General features: G+C 46.9%; 1 protein-coding gene across 1 annotated transcript in view; it reads left to right on the top strand.

The window, feature by feature from the left end:
- Window positions 1-16,089, top strand: part of CFAP54 (cilia and flagella associated protein 54) — a 2,285,874-nt gene that overhangs the window by 1,859,745 nt on the left and 410,040 nt on the right. The window contains exon 58 of the mRNA XM_086918163.1: window positions 11,250-11,408. Within this exon, the coding sequence (XP_086774289.1) occupies window positions 11,250-11,408 (159 nt within the window). The remainder of the gene's footprint in view (window positions 1-11,249; window positions 11,409-16,089) is intronic.

Raw genomic sequence — 16,089 nt, forward strand, 5'->3', positions numbered from 1 at the left:
CCTGACACTTAATGAGGAAGATGCTGAATCCTATGACCTCATGAAGGATACCCTGATTGAGGGCTTTGGACTTACCACTGAAGAGTACAGAATCAAGTTAAGGGAGACTCATAAAACCTCTCATGGGTAGATTTGGTTGACTTCTCAGTCAAAACATTAGGGAACTGGTTGAAAGCAGTAATGTGCAAGATTATGAAGGGCTCTATAATTTGATAATGGAGGGGCACCTGTTAAGTAATTGTACTTCTGAAAACCTGCATCAGTACCTTGTGGACTCAGGGTTAATCTCCCCTCAAGAGTTGGGAAACAAGGCTGAGTACTGGGCCAAAATGAAGGTGTTCAGAAAGGCCCCGTGGAGACCAAAAGAAAGGGGCCATTGATCCTACTTTCCTACATTTCCCATCAAACAAAAGGAGATGAGACTAACCTTGCCCAGTTGAGACTTCATTTTCTAAGTGGAAATATCTGGAGAGTACAGCTGCTACTCCCAGGTTTATGTTCAACAGAAAAGTCTATCTCCTGTAGGGAAATGGACCACCTCAAAAGTTTGGGATTGCACTCTTCATTTGTTTAAGCCGTAAGAGGCGCTTATGGTCTGTTTGAACAATGAAGTGAGTGCCAAAGAGGTAAGGCCTCAATTTCTTCAAGGCCCAAACCACAGCAAATGCCTCCCTCTCAATAGCTGACCAACTTTTCTCCCTTGGGGTCAACCTTCTGCTCATAAAGGCTGCTGGTTGGTACTGGTCATCTGCATCAATTTGTGAAAGAACTGCGCCTACCCCTTTGTCAGAAGCATCTACCTGGACAATTAAGGTTTTGGAGAATTCAGGACTTTGCATATTGGGAGCAGAGCACATGGCCTGCTTTGCGTCATCATCAAATGCCTTCTGACAGCTAACTTGCTTCTTCTGGTCACCACCACCATGAGATTTCTGCTTTATCCTGGTCCGGACCCACTTGTCTGCCTTCTTTACCAATTCTTGGGAGAGGTCAGATCAAAGTCTACCAGGTACTGGTGCAGTTGCTGATTTTTACAGTTATTAAGGATGTGCTCCCTCATCAATAAATTGTACAGTCCTTCATAGACATGCCTATTACTTCCATGAAGCCAGCGTTCCAGAGCCCTAATTATACTGCCTACAAAATCAACACAGCCTTGGGTGTGTGCCTTCTGTGTGTCCCTAAACTTAACCTTGTACTGTTCAGTGGTTAAACCAAACCCATCTATGAGGGCACTCTTCAAGACTGAGTAATTATATGCATCTTCCTCCCTAACAGTGAGAAGTTTGTCTCTACCTTTGTTAGCAAGGGAGAGTCGCAGGATAGGTGCCCACTGTCCTTGAGGGACCATCTGAACTTTACAGGCCCTCTCTAATGCAGTGATCCATTTATGGATGTCGTCCCCCTCCTGTAAAGGAGAGTCTATCCAGCTCAGGTTCCTAGTATCAAAGGAGTGTTCCCTGACCCTAGGTTCGCTAGTACTGCCACCGTGGGACCCTAGTACCAAATTCTTCCTAGCACTCTGAAATTCCAAGGTCTCCTTTTCAAGGGCCAACTGCTCCTTTTTGATCTGGAGCTTGGCTCTCTCAAACTTGATCAGGTGGTACTCCCTTTCTAATGAGCCCTCTCTCTAGCTAGAGATAGAGGTTCCTATGGAGTGGTTATAGGAGTTTGAATTGACAGAGAAGGACCTAGACCTCCCCTAGACACTCCAAGGAGGAATAAAGGGGGACATACCTCTAGGGACTCCATCTGTACTATTCCCTGGGGCATTAGGATTCACCAGTGAGGGGTCTTCAGACTCCTCTTGGTCATGCTCAAATGTAAGCATTGGGATGAGCCACCCCTGACCCTTCTTCTTGAGGCCCACCCAACCCAGTGCTATCCTGCTCTTCAGGCCTCTCAGGATTCTAGAGGTCATACTGCAGAGGCATCTCAAATAGTTGCTCTGTGTTAGATTTGCTACTTGTCTGTATTGTTCTGGTTGCAATCAGGGCCCTAAGATCCTCGAACCTAACACCACTGTATCTAGAGTATTGGGGCCCACTGGCTTCCCCAACTAAAGACGTGGTGACTAGGTGTAGCGTGGTGTTGCACCTACCTACCCTAATGAAACTAAACCTCCAAAGATTGGAGAAAGGGTTGTGCCAGACCCTGAACTACCAATCTCAAAAGTTCAGTAGAACATACTAAAACACAAAAGTATTGGAGGGATGGAAGGTGATCAATAAGTCACTATCATCGCAATGACCCCCAAGTCCTGGAAACATGCTAAAGTAATTCCCTTGCCAAAAAAATGACGTTAGATGTATCTCAGCCGGAAAACTTTTGCTCAATATCTCTGCTCCCGTATTTTGCAAAAATAATGGAGTCATAATTCAGCAATATTTTGACTCCATATCTGGAAGTAAACTCAATCCTAGATATGTCATGAAACAGTTTTCGTACTAGACACAGCACTGAATCTGCACTACTTGCAGTGACGGAGCAATTACGGTCCGCCTTGGATGAGGGCAGAACTTCAGCTCTTATCCTGATGGATCTGAACGCTGTCTTTGACACAGTTTCCCATAAGATCCTGCTGCTCCGGCTGGAGGAGATCGATGTCAATGGCAAGGCCCTCGCCCGACTCTTGTCTTTCTTGGCCGATCAGTCTCTCCAGGTCTCTGCCCCCGGTTTACCACTTGCACTCATCCTCTCTGGTGTGGTGTGCCTCTGGGATCGACCATGAGCCCCACTTTATTTAACATTTAAATACGCCATCTGGCCCTCATGGCCAAACCTCGAAACATTGCCGTGGTATCATACGCTGATGAAACCCAACTGGTGATCACCCTCTCCAACAATTCCAACCAGGACAATGTGAAATTCCAAGAAGACCTCACTGCCATCTTGGAATGGATGGAGAACAACTATTTACAACTAAATTCCACCAGGGGAGAGGTGCTTTTAGTAGGTCGAGACATCAATTTGTAGGGCAGTCAATGGTGGCCCTCGGCCCTTGGAACCCCAAGTCTGTGGTCAAGAACCTGGGAATGGTGGTGGACGATTTCCTCTCATTTGAAGGGCATTCTAAGGAGGTGGCTGGTACCAGTTTTAGCCTTCTACTCTACCTGAAGCCCATTCTAGGACTTTTCAACTCACCGATTTGACAGATGATTGTCCAATCAACAGAGGTGTCAAGGTTAGATTATTGTAATGGGTTGCTATTGGGCGTTAATAAATCTGTGACCAAAAGACTTCAATGGGCACAGAACGCAGCTACCCGCGCGCTCTTTGTAGTACCGCAGTGTTACCATGCTTCAGACCTTCTTCGCCGGCTTCACTGGCTACTTATAGAGAAGAAAGACTACTTCAAAGCCTTATGCATTACTCACAAGATCCTCCATGGCCTGGGTCCCCAAATCGTGAGCGAACTGTGCTCTCTGTATGTTCTTGTTCGAGCCTTGCGCTCTGCTGAATTGCACCTGGCTCGTATACCGCAGGCGAACAGGACAAGAGCAGGGGGGCGTTCGTTCTGGGCACAGCCACCTGCCCTCTGGAACTTGATCCCTCTGGCTGTCTGTAGCACGCAGGACCACTGGATCTTTAGGAAAATGATCAAGACGTGGCTATTTTCCAGTTACTAACTTTCTTGCTCATTCTGCCTCTGCTAGCTTTAGCTCTGGGGCCCCTTGTTGCTGGGTCAGCTGTGCGCTCTATAAATCCGGATAACGTAACATAACATTTCAACACAACACACAAAAATATTTCAATTTTAAAAAGGTAGGTAGCACAAAATACAGTGGTCTCCAGGGGGAGACAAAACCATTTATTAAGAAAGTGGAGTGAGAACCACAAAGGGGGATGGGAATTGATGCATAAGACTCAGAGGAGTTAGGGACACAAGAAACCACCCAAGGTAAGTGCCAGAAACCCCACAGAGGCTGTGCACAGAGTGGGAACACAGCTGCATTCCCAATAGAAGTTAATGGAGAATATGTGTTGCAGTTTTGTAGAAGAATGGCCCTTCTCAGTGGACCCCGAAGAATTCCCTTGGAGTACGGAAGGTTGGAGAGCCACCCCCTGTGGATGCCCCGGGAACCAGGTTACCTACACCAGGGAAGCTAGGTGCATAGGGGTGAAGAAATGTCGGAAACCTCCGTAGAAGACAATCTAAGACTTGAAGAAAATGCCTCTGGAGAAGAAAGTGAAGAAGTCCGATGGAATCCAAGGGGGGATTCTGGAAGTGAAGAACCCGCAAACAGAGGGGACAGAGTTTATGCCACTCAGGAGTGACCAGGAGGCACAGAAGAGCTATGCCCACCCATGTCTGCTGCTTAAGAAGAGTTGACGGTGACCATGTTGCTGCAGCTGTGAAGACCAGGTGACAGGAAGATCAGGAGCCGTGTAGAAGCTGTTCCGAGTTGGATGTCTCAGACTAGATGGTCGGTGTCTGGCGGGAGCACCAACAAGCCTTAGTAGCCGTACTCGGCGTGGAGAACGAAGAAAGAGCAACATTGGGACCAGAAAGGTCCAAGGGACTCATTAACAGCAGGAGAGTCAGAGCAGGCACCGTACAAGCAGGAGAGCCCACTGAAGCAGTAGAAGACCCTCAGGAGGACCCACAGGCTGAAGGCATAGAAGTTGCAAGAGGAGCTCGATCAGCTCACCAAGAAGGAAGGCCCACGGTGCAGAGGATGCAGTGAGGACAGGAACAGATGCTGGAGACTGGAGCTTCTTGTCACTCGAAGATTTCTGGAGAGCAGAGCCAACTAGCCTTGGCAACAGCAAGTCGACACAGTGCACAGGGGTTCAGTCCCAGTGGGATACCGACGAGGGATACTGGCCTCAAAATTGCGGATAGGACAGGTCAGTCCTTGAGTGAGTTGCAGGACCACCACCTGTGTTGCTCTGGCCTGTGGTCCTCCTGAGGGTCTTCTTCTGCTCCAGTGGTCTTCCCTGCTTGCTCAGGGCATTCTCTGACTCTCCTGTTTGTGGTGAGTCCCTTGGACCTTGCTGGCCCCAATGTTGCTCCTTCTTCGCTTTCCACTCCTGTTGCAGCTGCCAAGGGTTGTTGGTGCTCCCGTTAGACACCGCCCCCCTTGTTCCCAAATTCCAATGTGGGACAGCTCATGCACAGCTCCTGTTCTTTCTCAGCTTTGCCTGGTCCTTACAGCTGCAGCGACAAGGTCACTGTCATCACTTCTGAACCCTTTGACATTGGTGGGCATTGCTCTTCAGTGCCTCCTGGTCACCTCTGAGTGCCACAGACTCTGTCCCCTCTGATTACAGGTTATTTGCTTCAAGAATCTATCCTTGAATTCAACCGGACTCCTTCACAGTGTTCTACAGCGGCACCTTTCCTGAAGTCTTCCATTTTGGTCTACAGTGGTTTCTGACGTCACTTCACACCTATGCAAACAGCATCCCTTGTCTAGGTATTTGGTTCCGGTGGTATCTACGGGTGGAGTGACTCTCCAACCCTCTGTCTTCTACTGGGTTTCTGCAGGGTCCTCTGGGAAGGGTCCTTCTTCTTCAAAACTGCAACAGCAGGGTAAGTACCCGTTTATTTCTATTGGACATCCAATTGTGATTTCAATGTGCACACAGCCTCCTTGGGGTTCCTGTGTACTTACCTTGGGTGGTTCCTGGAGTCCCCAGCTCCTCTGGGTCTCCTGGACCAAGTCCTGACTTTGGTCGCAGTTCACATTCCACTTTCTTAGTATATCGTTCGGTCTCCACCTGGAGACCACTTTATTTTGTGCTATCTTACCTATTTGCAATTGAAGTTTTGGTGTGTAGTTGTGTTTATATCTTTGAGTAGGAGATATACCAATGTGCTAGTGAGTACTGTTTAATAAATAAACATATTTTTATATATACACTGGGTGGTTCTTTTTCATTTAACCTACAGTACATGATTAGGACTGGTAAACCAAGCTGTTTCAAGATAAGCCTGAAGGCTGCACTCCACAGCTATCACATGAGAGCTTTCAAAGGATATGAAAGACCGCTAAAATCACCATAAGAGTTTACCTGGATTAGTGTAAGGTGCTTCACTTAAATAGGTGTGCACCATATACTAAGCCAGCCTCCTACAGTAATGATCTGGAGACCTAGAGAGGAGAACCCATGCAGCCATGCTGAGAATACCTGAATTAGTGTGTGTAATAATAAGAGCATAAAGCAAAGCCCAGGGTGAAAAGAGGTATTGGAGCCTGGAATATTGGCCGAATCCTCCAAGAGAAAAGGCAAGAAGTCTAGGAAACCAACTCCAAATCAGACACAGGCTCAGGGTCCCTCTCCTCAGGGGGAGGACCTGTTAGGCCTTGAGGGAATTGAGCCTCAGGAACTTGGGGCTTATATGGCAGGGGGCCCTCTAGGAAAGTTCTGTGTCAGGGACAGAGAATCCGTTCCAATCTTAAGAGTTTGAGACAGGAAGCTGCAGCATAGAAAAGTGGGGATACCAGTGATTCCCACAGGACCTATTCGGAGGAGGGACTACTTTACACTGAGGCCAGAGATCCAAAACCTGGGGCACCTGGGGGACTGATAGTGCCTCAGCAGTATAAAGAGTGCTTACTCATTTTGGTCCATGACATCCCCCTAGCAGGGCATCTTCGCCACACAAAAACATCAAGTAAGTTGGTTGCCCTTTTCCAGTGTCCAAAATGTCCCAGAATGTAAAGTAATTTTGTAACTCCTTTGTTACCTGTCAAGCCAGTGGTGAGACAGGTTACAAACCAAAGGCAGCCTTTATTCCTCTTCCGGTGGGTGGGGTACTCTTTGAAAGTATAGGGACTGACATGGAGGTCCCCCTTGACCCTCAAACAGCATCAGGAAACCTATTTATTCTGGTGGTAGTGCTTCATGCCAACAGGCAACCTTGGGCAATTCCACTAGGACTCTCACTTCTCCCACAGTTGGCAGGGCCATCTTAGGTATTTCTACAAGAGTGGGTTTTCCTAAGGTGGGTGTTTCAGACTGAGGTAGTAACTTCATGTCTGGTTACCTCAAAGCAGTGTGGGCTGATGTATGAGTTCACCACCCCATATCACTTACAAACCAAAGCCCTCATTTAGAGGTTCAACAAAGATCATGAAAGGTATGTTCATTGGACTCCCTGACAAACTCGGAAGGAGATGGGATGTCCTGTTGTAATGCCTGCTTTTTGACTACAGAGAGGTGCCACAGAAGGGGATTTGGCTTTAGCCCCTTTGAACTTCTGTGTGATCATCATGTTAGAGATCCTCTAAGTCTGGTAAGGGTAGGCTGGGAGAAGTCTCTCAAAGGGCCCAAACTGGACATTGCGGACTATGTGCTTGGCTTTCATTCCAGGATAGCTGAGTACATGGAGAAAGCAAATGACAACCTTGAGGCAGGCCTAGAGCCCATAATCAGTGGTTTGACCAAAAGGTTGCACTGGTTGAGTTTCAGCCAGGACAGAAGGTCTGGCTTTTGGAGCCTGAGGTACCTAGGTCCCTCCAGGATCATTGTAGTGGGCCCTACCCTATCCTTGACAGAAAAGGGGAAGCCACCTATTTGATGGACCTTGGCACTTACAGGGTCATCTATGTGAGCCACCTTAAACCCTTTTATGACAAGGCTGATGTGACATTGCTCCTGGTCACTGATGAGGATCAGGAAAAAGTGAGTAAACCTCTCCCTGACCTCCTCTCTAACAACCCCTAAAGATGGTTCTGTTGAGGGAGTTGTCTTTTCAGACACCCTCACCGCCCAACAGCAAACTGACTGCAGGTAAGTCCTAGATCAGTATGCTGAGCACCTTTATCTGACCCCTGATCAAACATCCTGGTGTACACATGCTGTGTACACTGGGGAAGCCTATATATCAAGACGAAAATTACAGACAGTCTGACCAAGTTAAAAAAAAGCACCAGAGCTGAATTCAGCCAGATGCTGGAGTTTGATAGCCCATATTGCAAGAACTGTGTACTAGCTTCGAAATTGACACCAAACTCTGCCTGGTTGCTGCTGTCCTGGCAATTGCAAAGACCTAACTCGTCCAGAAGCTATGCATCCTTCTAAAGTCAGGGAGGACTGTCCACCACTTCAACAACCTTGTACCGTCTCTCCTGGGTTGAAGGAGCCACACCAGAGAGAGTTTTCCCTGACAAACCCAGAAAGGACTGGGAAATATAGCTACACAAAGGGTAATTGGTTCCTTTCTGTGGTTCCTAAATTAAAGCGCAAAATGCTTTAAGGAATAAGACACCTAAAACATTTCTGATCTCAATGATATGTATCCTGACATGTTCCACAATTATCTCAAAAAAACATAATTTTCATTAAAATCAAATTTATTAAAAACTTAGTCAGAAACCAGCATGGTATATAATCAACAGTTTTGCATTTAAAAACAATTACAATACATTGACATTAAGCACATATACAAATTCACAGAAGTTAAAAGTAACCAAGTTGTCAACTTGGTTACTTTTGATTTTAATGAAAATTATGTTTTTTTGAGATAATTGTGGAACATGTCAGGATACATATCATTGAGATCAGAAATGTTTTAGGTGTCTTATTCCTTAAAGCGTTTTGCGCTTTAATTTAGGAACCACAGAAAGGAACCAATTACCCTTTGAAGGAGCCACACACCTGCTGCTGCAGGCACGGACCACACTTGTCCAGCACTCCGTTTTGCTGACCACCGGGTCCACAGAGGGAGAATCTCACCAGGAGGAGGTCACCATGATTCTAGTAGGTCATTCTCATTTCTCCAGTGAGTTTCAAGACATTAGACATTCCAAGGGCCTCCCAGCAACAATACCCTGGGCGCCAAACCATTTTGCCATAACCAAGGCTTGTCGAGTGTGAAACCCCGGACACCACCAAAGCTAAAGTCGACCTTCTGATGTGGACTTCAGAATCAATAGGCCTGCGCCGAGAGTGGCGCTGCTGTCCTGTTTTCTTTCCCGTCCACAGGTCACCCAAGTAAAGTGAGAGCCTCCAATGCAAGTGACCCACCGGATAAAACACCTCTGGACTTGAGCCCCACAGCCTGAGTTCACGGAATGGGATGATGTATCCTTGCCCCCAGAGACCCTCAGAAGCTAAGCCCCCTTTAGGTTCTACTGAACTTGTCCCCAAGTCACCACTTGTAGCCTTTATTTTACAGGTATTCTTCCTTTGACTTTAATGTGTAGCGCTTAAACTGACCAAAGAGACCAGCACCTCCTCACCTGAACTCACCAGGGCAGGTAAAATTGAACTGCCTGCGGTTTCTTGGACCTTGGTGCCTAGGAAACATAAATTCCAAAAGGCACCCTCCAGAAACGCTTGCAAGTAAATGTATGCAGTGTATGTTATCCATAGGATAATGTTACTGCGTTCGAGGATCATTCCTCAAAAAACTTTATTTGCTATATTTTTGCTTAACTGTAAAAATCCTATCTCCATAAGTACTTAGCTGATTTCGATGATCTTCGTGCCTAAGTGTTACGAGGGTAGGGATTATGTGAATCTCCCTGAAGGATCAGCAGAACCCTGTGGAACTCTCAATCCATTGTTTTTCACCAGCAGACCATTGTTCAAGGTCAGGCAGGAAAAACCAAGACATTAGGAAATGCCGCCTTTGAAGAGACAAAAAGGAAGTGGGAAACAACTACCATGGAGGATAAGGGACGCAGCCCCGTTTAGTCCTCATCAGTCTTAGAGCTGACATCAGCAGCGATCCTGGAGTTGGAAAGAAGGAGCCAAAACAAGAAGATGGAGAGGAGTCGGGAAGGTGAGAGAAAAGCGAACCCTTCATAGAGGGAAGAGATCTGCAAGTCACTCCTGAGGGCAAGACGCCGAGTGCCCGGTTCTCCAAGAAAACCATTGTGGGAGAAGACTGACGAGACAGAGGCACTGGGGGAGAGCCAGGAGGCCAAAATACAGAAGAGGGACCTTGTAAACCTACTGTCCAATAGGCAAGGGCAGCCACCCACCAGGGAGGAAAAACTGAATGAACATGAGAGGGAGCTTCCCTAGTGAATAAAGAATTAAACAATGAGAATCAACCAAAAACCAGGAGGCCACTGGGCATACGCTGTACCCTGCCTTGCTCCAGGAGGGGCGTGGCTCAACCAGGTACCATCATGACTCCTGGGGAGGTATGGAAAATGACAGGAGAGAGGACTTCTTTTAAGAAGATTTTATAAATTGTCCTAGTTGCAGGTTAGGTTTGTCCAGGACTGCCCAGAAAAATTCCTTAGCTGGGTTATTCTTCTCCTTGTAGTGAGTAGTAAGGCGGCTGACAGTCCTTTGGCATCTGAATGTGGATCTATGTTCCATGATCATCGTTTTCACCCTCCTTGTGGTCATCCCGATATAGATGAGATCACATGGGCACCTCAATATGTAGATCACATTGGTGGAGTTGCAGTTGGTATGCCGCTGCTGTTCCCATGGGTGGGTCAGTCCGACAATCACTGTTTTGGTGTTCGCAGTCAGATGGCACACATCGCACGTTTCACACCTCGTATGCCCAGTAACCGGAAGGGGGGGTCCATGTGGGTCTTCTCTCCCCACTGAAGTCCCATGTGTCTGGACGTAGCAGGTCCCCTGGAACTCGAAAAAAATCCTTCGTAAGTGCAATTTCTGCCAAATAAAAAATGAAGGGTCTTGGGGTACACTAGACCCATTCCAGAGTGTACAAGATTTCCTCTACCCCACGTAGCGTTTTCCTATGCGATATATCATTGTAAAGTGACATATTTTAAATTGTCTGACCCAGTCTAAGGTTGCTATTAATTTTCAAGTTAAAAGAGACTATTGACTAAGTGAATAGTACCACTATATGTCACTGCAGCTAACGGTTATAGCTTTCATTCCGTGTTGTGAACCTGGAAAGCTTTTTTCAAAAACATGACAGTATTGCTGTTAATCTCGCTTAAATGTATGCATTTTTTTGTTGAAGTACTAGTGAAAATGCTTGCTTTTTTTGTGCTCGATTCACTGTGATGGGAAAAGCACATAGGCTCAATTGGTGCGGCTATTGTATAGGAGATGCCTTTTACATATAGATCTTTACTTCACGTAGATATATTTCTTTTTACTCTATCATTCTAAATGAGATGCTTTATGAGCAAGTTGAGGCTGATTAGTGCAGCATAATTTTGAAATCAGAAATGTTGTCTACCTACTTTGATAACTAAGCTTTTAGATGTACTGCTTCACTGTGGAACGCTAAGTTTGTGTTTTGCTCCTTATCGCTGTTTCCAAGGTCTCAAAACTCCCCTGTTAATGATCTATTGCAGGTAACACATTGGCACACGAAGCGCCTTGCGCAATAGTGCCCGAGGAATTGGTTTCGTGTTGGCTGACAGCTCATAGATTGCTTGAAACTGCATTGGAGCTGTGCAGACTCTCGTCCTCTCAAGAGTTTGATCTGGAAGCCGAAATTATTTTCCAAAAAGGTAAGTAGATTCTTAAATCTAGCTCCCATACACTGTTTTTCTATCAGTTTGTGTTGGTGCTCCCTCAAAATGCTAGTGCTTTGCTATGATCTAAGTCACAAACTTAAAGTTCTGTGTCTGAATGTCAGTCGTACACACTGATGTGTATGAAGTAACAATTTGTAGTTTTTGTAGTAGTCAATCCTATTTATCACTTGAACATCTTCCGGCAAGGAATTTATACTTTCAATTTTCCGAGCCTGAAGAGAAAGCACAGTTTGTATTTGTTTGTATTCATTAATAAGGTGCAGGCGACAGTCAGTCTTTTGCACGTTTTTTTAGTTGATCAATCAATAGGTGGGTGTGGAAAGAGTACACCTTGCAGAATACGTGTATAACTATGAGCATTACAACGAGGATAATATATTTGAACTGCACTAACCCATTGGGACTGGGAAAGTTGTGTAGAGTGCAGAAGATACACATGACTGCCTTTCACATATTTATAAATTATTCTATGAGGTTGTAAATGATGAAAGAGCTTTGAGTTTCTTTCCTCTGTCTAAAAAGTATACAAGCAGAAAATTAATTTTAGCCGTCGGTTTTGATAGTCCCAGAGACTCACTTCCAATTTACTTCGAATGCCTGTTTCCAGTCCAGGGAGGACCTGGCCTGGCAGTTCGGGCTGGACTGTTCCCATTGGGCGCAGGGTCAAGACTAATTTGCATATAGCTGGGTCCAAACTGGAATGGCATGGTGAGCAAAAAAATGATGGATTTAGGGCCAGATCTCTGTACTGGGGTGAATGTATGACATTGTTCTGCAATCTGTCCATCAATTGTTCTTTTTGCGTCCTGGCAGAGACGGCACCTGTTCTGGTTTGCGGGCCTTCACGAGGTCCCAACGATCCAGGAAGCTACAGAGGAAGGAGTGCCTCTCTGGTGAGCAGGGCTCAGTGAGTGGAGCTGTGCCGCCTGTCCCCCGTCTGCCCCGGCTAAGACCATATGGTCCAGTTCAGGGGCTCTGTGTGAACAGGAGACTTTGCTGCACCTGAACCCGCCTCAGATCAGAACAGGTCTCCAATGCAGGGACTGCTTGTTCCTTTCCTGTGTGGGGAGATCGTGCTGCTGCGGGAGGCGCGTGGAGCCTGACTGCGGTCCCAACACATTATCCCTGCAACCACAGAGAGAAAGCCACCAGGAGAACCGAAAGCTGCAGCTGATGCAGCCCCATCCAGCAGGACACCACGAGAGCCATGGTGTTACGTTGGGCTGTGTAAAATGGCTGCTACGCGGTGAGGAGGAGTGGGCGGTGTAGCAGAGGGCACTGCCAGGTAGGACCTGACTCGCCACTTTTGAAACCAGTGTCTGGTGTTGGCCACCGCCGCTGGGCTTCCATGTTTTTTCTCCTGCAGAAAGTAAATTTTGTTCTCTTGTCTACTTTACTGCTAGGAAAAGCCCAAATTTGTAACACTATTATCGAAGCCCATGTTAGATTTGCAGGACATCTACTCCAATAGAAGCCCAGGTTAGATGTGTAGGACATCTATCCTGGGTTTCTATTGGAATTCTTTAACGCATATTAGCAAGCCCATTATTGCCATTTTAGCGGCAGTTTCCTGCCGCTAAAACAGCGATAATATTAACGAGGTTCTTGCTAATATGCCCCTTTGTTGTAAAATGGCATGTAGAAATGCAGAGAAGTTTAAGAGGTCAGGTGTCTATAAAGATGCTGCTATAAACGGTTGTATAGTCAATAAGAGTCCAGTTATGGAGGACATGAGACATGAATTTTTCTTTTAACTCTGTCACCCTCCTCCCCAAAAAATTGATAGCAAATAAAATAGTTAAACCTAGCTCGATTTACCTAATTAGTTATAAACATAATGCTTTGTTTCTTCGGGACTTAAGGTACCTGCTAGTAGGGTGAAATTGGAGAAGGTTTTTATAATTTGATGCAGCATGCATTAACACGATAAAAGAGTTAACATAGTTGATATAAAGGCATCATGTTGACGGGAACAGAAAATGCGTACGTTGCCTAAATCTTTGGTTCTGTCTGCAAACAGTTTTTGAGGATGCCCTTCTTTTTGTCCTGGTCTCCCCCTGTGCAGAGACTATTGGGGGCCCACCAGGGAGGGGGGGGGGGGGGGAACGGCACCGACACTGACTCATCTGAAGGTGTGTCAAAGGCCGCTTTATTCGAAGCAGGTGCATCTCACAAAATTATCCCTTGGCCTGTGCCATACAAAACTACGCCTCGCTAAATAACATGTTCCTAACAGAACCCCCCACCCCTCCCCTACACATGGTTCTCCCCAAACACAGCCACATGACCAATTCGCCAAAATTCAGCTTGCCTCTCTAAATAATTAAATAAACTGTTGCACTTACTAAGCATGGGCGTAAAATCCGTTCCGTTCGCGGAATTTGCGGATTTTCTGCAATTTTGCGGTCCGCGAATCTCGCGAAATTGCAGAAAAATCTACGAAATCGCGAGCGGGATGGATTTTCAAAAACTGAAGTACATGAAGCACTTATAGGGTTACAACAGGTGCCCAAGTTGAAGCTAATTTCTTTGTAACCATTTACAAAATGGTTACAAAGAAATTAACTTCAACTTGGGCACCTGCAGTAACCCTGTAAGTGCTTCCTGAGCGGCCTCCAGAGTTCGTTGCCTACTTGCAACTATTCTCTGACCCTGCTCTGACACTCAAAGCAGGGTCAGAGAATCGTTACAAGTATGGCACAATGCTCCAGGCCGTCACAAAAATTAAACCACAACAGGAAGCACTTACAGATAAGGAAGCAGGTGCCGGACTTGAAGCTCAAATTCAGTAACACATTAACCAGCCCCCGGTTGAGGCTGGGCAGGTGTGCTTTCTCCCCTTTATCTACAGTCGGAACCAGAGGGTGCAGTTGTGAACCAGAGGGTGGCAGTGATGAACCAGAGGGTGGCAGTGATGAACCAGAGGGTGGCAGGGAAGAACCAGTGGGTGGCAGTGTTGAACCAGAGGGTGACAGTGATGAACCAGAGGGTGGCAGTGGTGAACCAGAGGGTGGCAGTGATGAACCAGAGGGTGGCTGTGATGAACCAGAGGGTGGCAAATGTATAGTGCTTTTACTACACTGCAGCTGCGTAAAGGGCCAGAAGATGTGTCTCCAGTGACCATGTTTGCCTGTAACAAACTGCGTGTTTGTTACAGGCACACATGGTCATGGAGACACATCTTCTGTCCCTTTACGCAGCTGCAGTGTAGTAAAAGCACTATACATTTACCCAACGAGGGAGCACTTACTGGATTAGCAGAAGAAAGTACTACAGTGCAAATCGCAAAAAAGTCAGCGATTTCGCTGGAAAAATTCGCGAATTCTCGGATTTTTTTGCGATTTCGCGCAAATTTGCTGAACGCAAATTCGCAACTTTTGCCCATACTTAGCACTTACCCACCCCACCGGCAAAGGCAGACCTCCTACATCTCCCAGTCCTTAGGTAAAAACCGCCATCTGGACAACCAAACAACACACCAGCACCTGCTCCAGCGACAGTAACCTATACAGCAAAAATAAAACTTTTGGTGCACCAGCTCGCAAGAAACTGTCCCCAAAATTGATCGCACAAAGTCACCCCCTAAATTACACCTACTCCGGATAAAACTACTAGATAAAAAACACGTTCGGGAGGGAGGGAAACAACATCACAGACCACAGCCCACTGCCAGCTGCTGTGTCTCTGCCACTGAAATGGTGGACAGTGACACAAAAGGGCTGGCTAAATACCCAGGCTGCCCAACCACAGCCCAACCAGCCCAAGTAGCCCAAAACAGCCCGGTTACGGCGTTGGCTACCTTCGCCCCCCTGCCCCCAAAACCCCCGGGAGGCTCAGGCCTCCCTTCGGTCGGCCACCCCTCCCAAAGCCTTCTTGGGGGCCCACCTGGGAGGGGGGGGGAACAGCACCGACACAGACTCATCTGAAGGTGTGACAAAGGCCGCTTTATTAGAAGCAGGTGCACATAACAAAATTATCCCTTGGCCTGTGCCGTACAAAACTACGCCTCGATAAATAAAATGTTCCTCAAAGAACCCCCCACCCCCTCCCCTAAACATGGTTCCCCCCAAACACAACCACATGACCAATTTGCCAAAATTCAACTTGCCTCTCTAAATAACTAAATAAACTGTTGCACTTACCCCCCCCCCCGAAAGTCGGCGGACGGCTTTCGACCCCCCCCCCCAGGACGCCCGAACCCTTGGATTACTGTGCACCTTGAGTGCTCTATCCAATGCCTCCTTCAACTGAACAATGTAAAGCTCCATCCCATACCTGGAAAGGTGGTCCCCATCCTCCCTAAAGAAATACACTGCCCCATATCTCAACTCAGGATGCTCCATCGGACTCATCCTCTCCTTTCCACAAAATCCCTTCATTTCCCTATTGATTTTCCTACGTGTTCTGTCTATGGCTCTCGGCCTCTCTGCCCCCCTCCAAAACCTCCTTGGAACAAACTCCGACCTTATCACATGGCAACCTGCCCACTGGCGCCATATCTCCAACAGATCCCTCTTCATCTGCTTCACTAGTGCTATCCCCTTGCATTGAAATAAGTCGTTCTCCCCCAAATGTATGACAACCACATCTGGGCAAACTCCCACTCTGACCACCTTGCTCAGTGACTGCACCAGCTCATGCCATCTCATGCCCC

This window comes from Lissotriton vulgaris, chromosome 1_1 (genome assembly GCF_964263255.1).
Source record: "Lissotriton vulgaris chromosome 1_1, aLisVul1.2, whole genome shotgun sequence".
NCBI lineage: Eukaryota > Metazoa > Chordata > Amphibia > Caudata > Salamandridae > Lissotriton > Lissotriton vulgaris.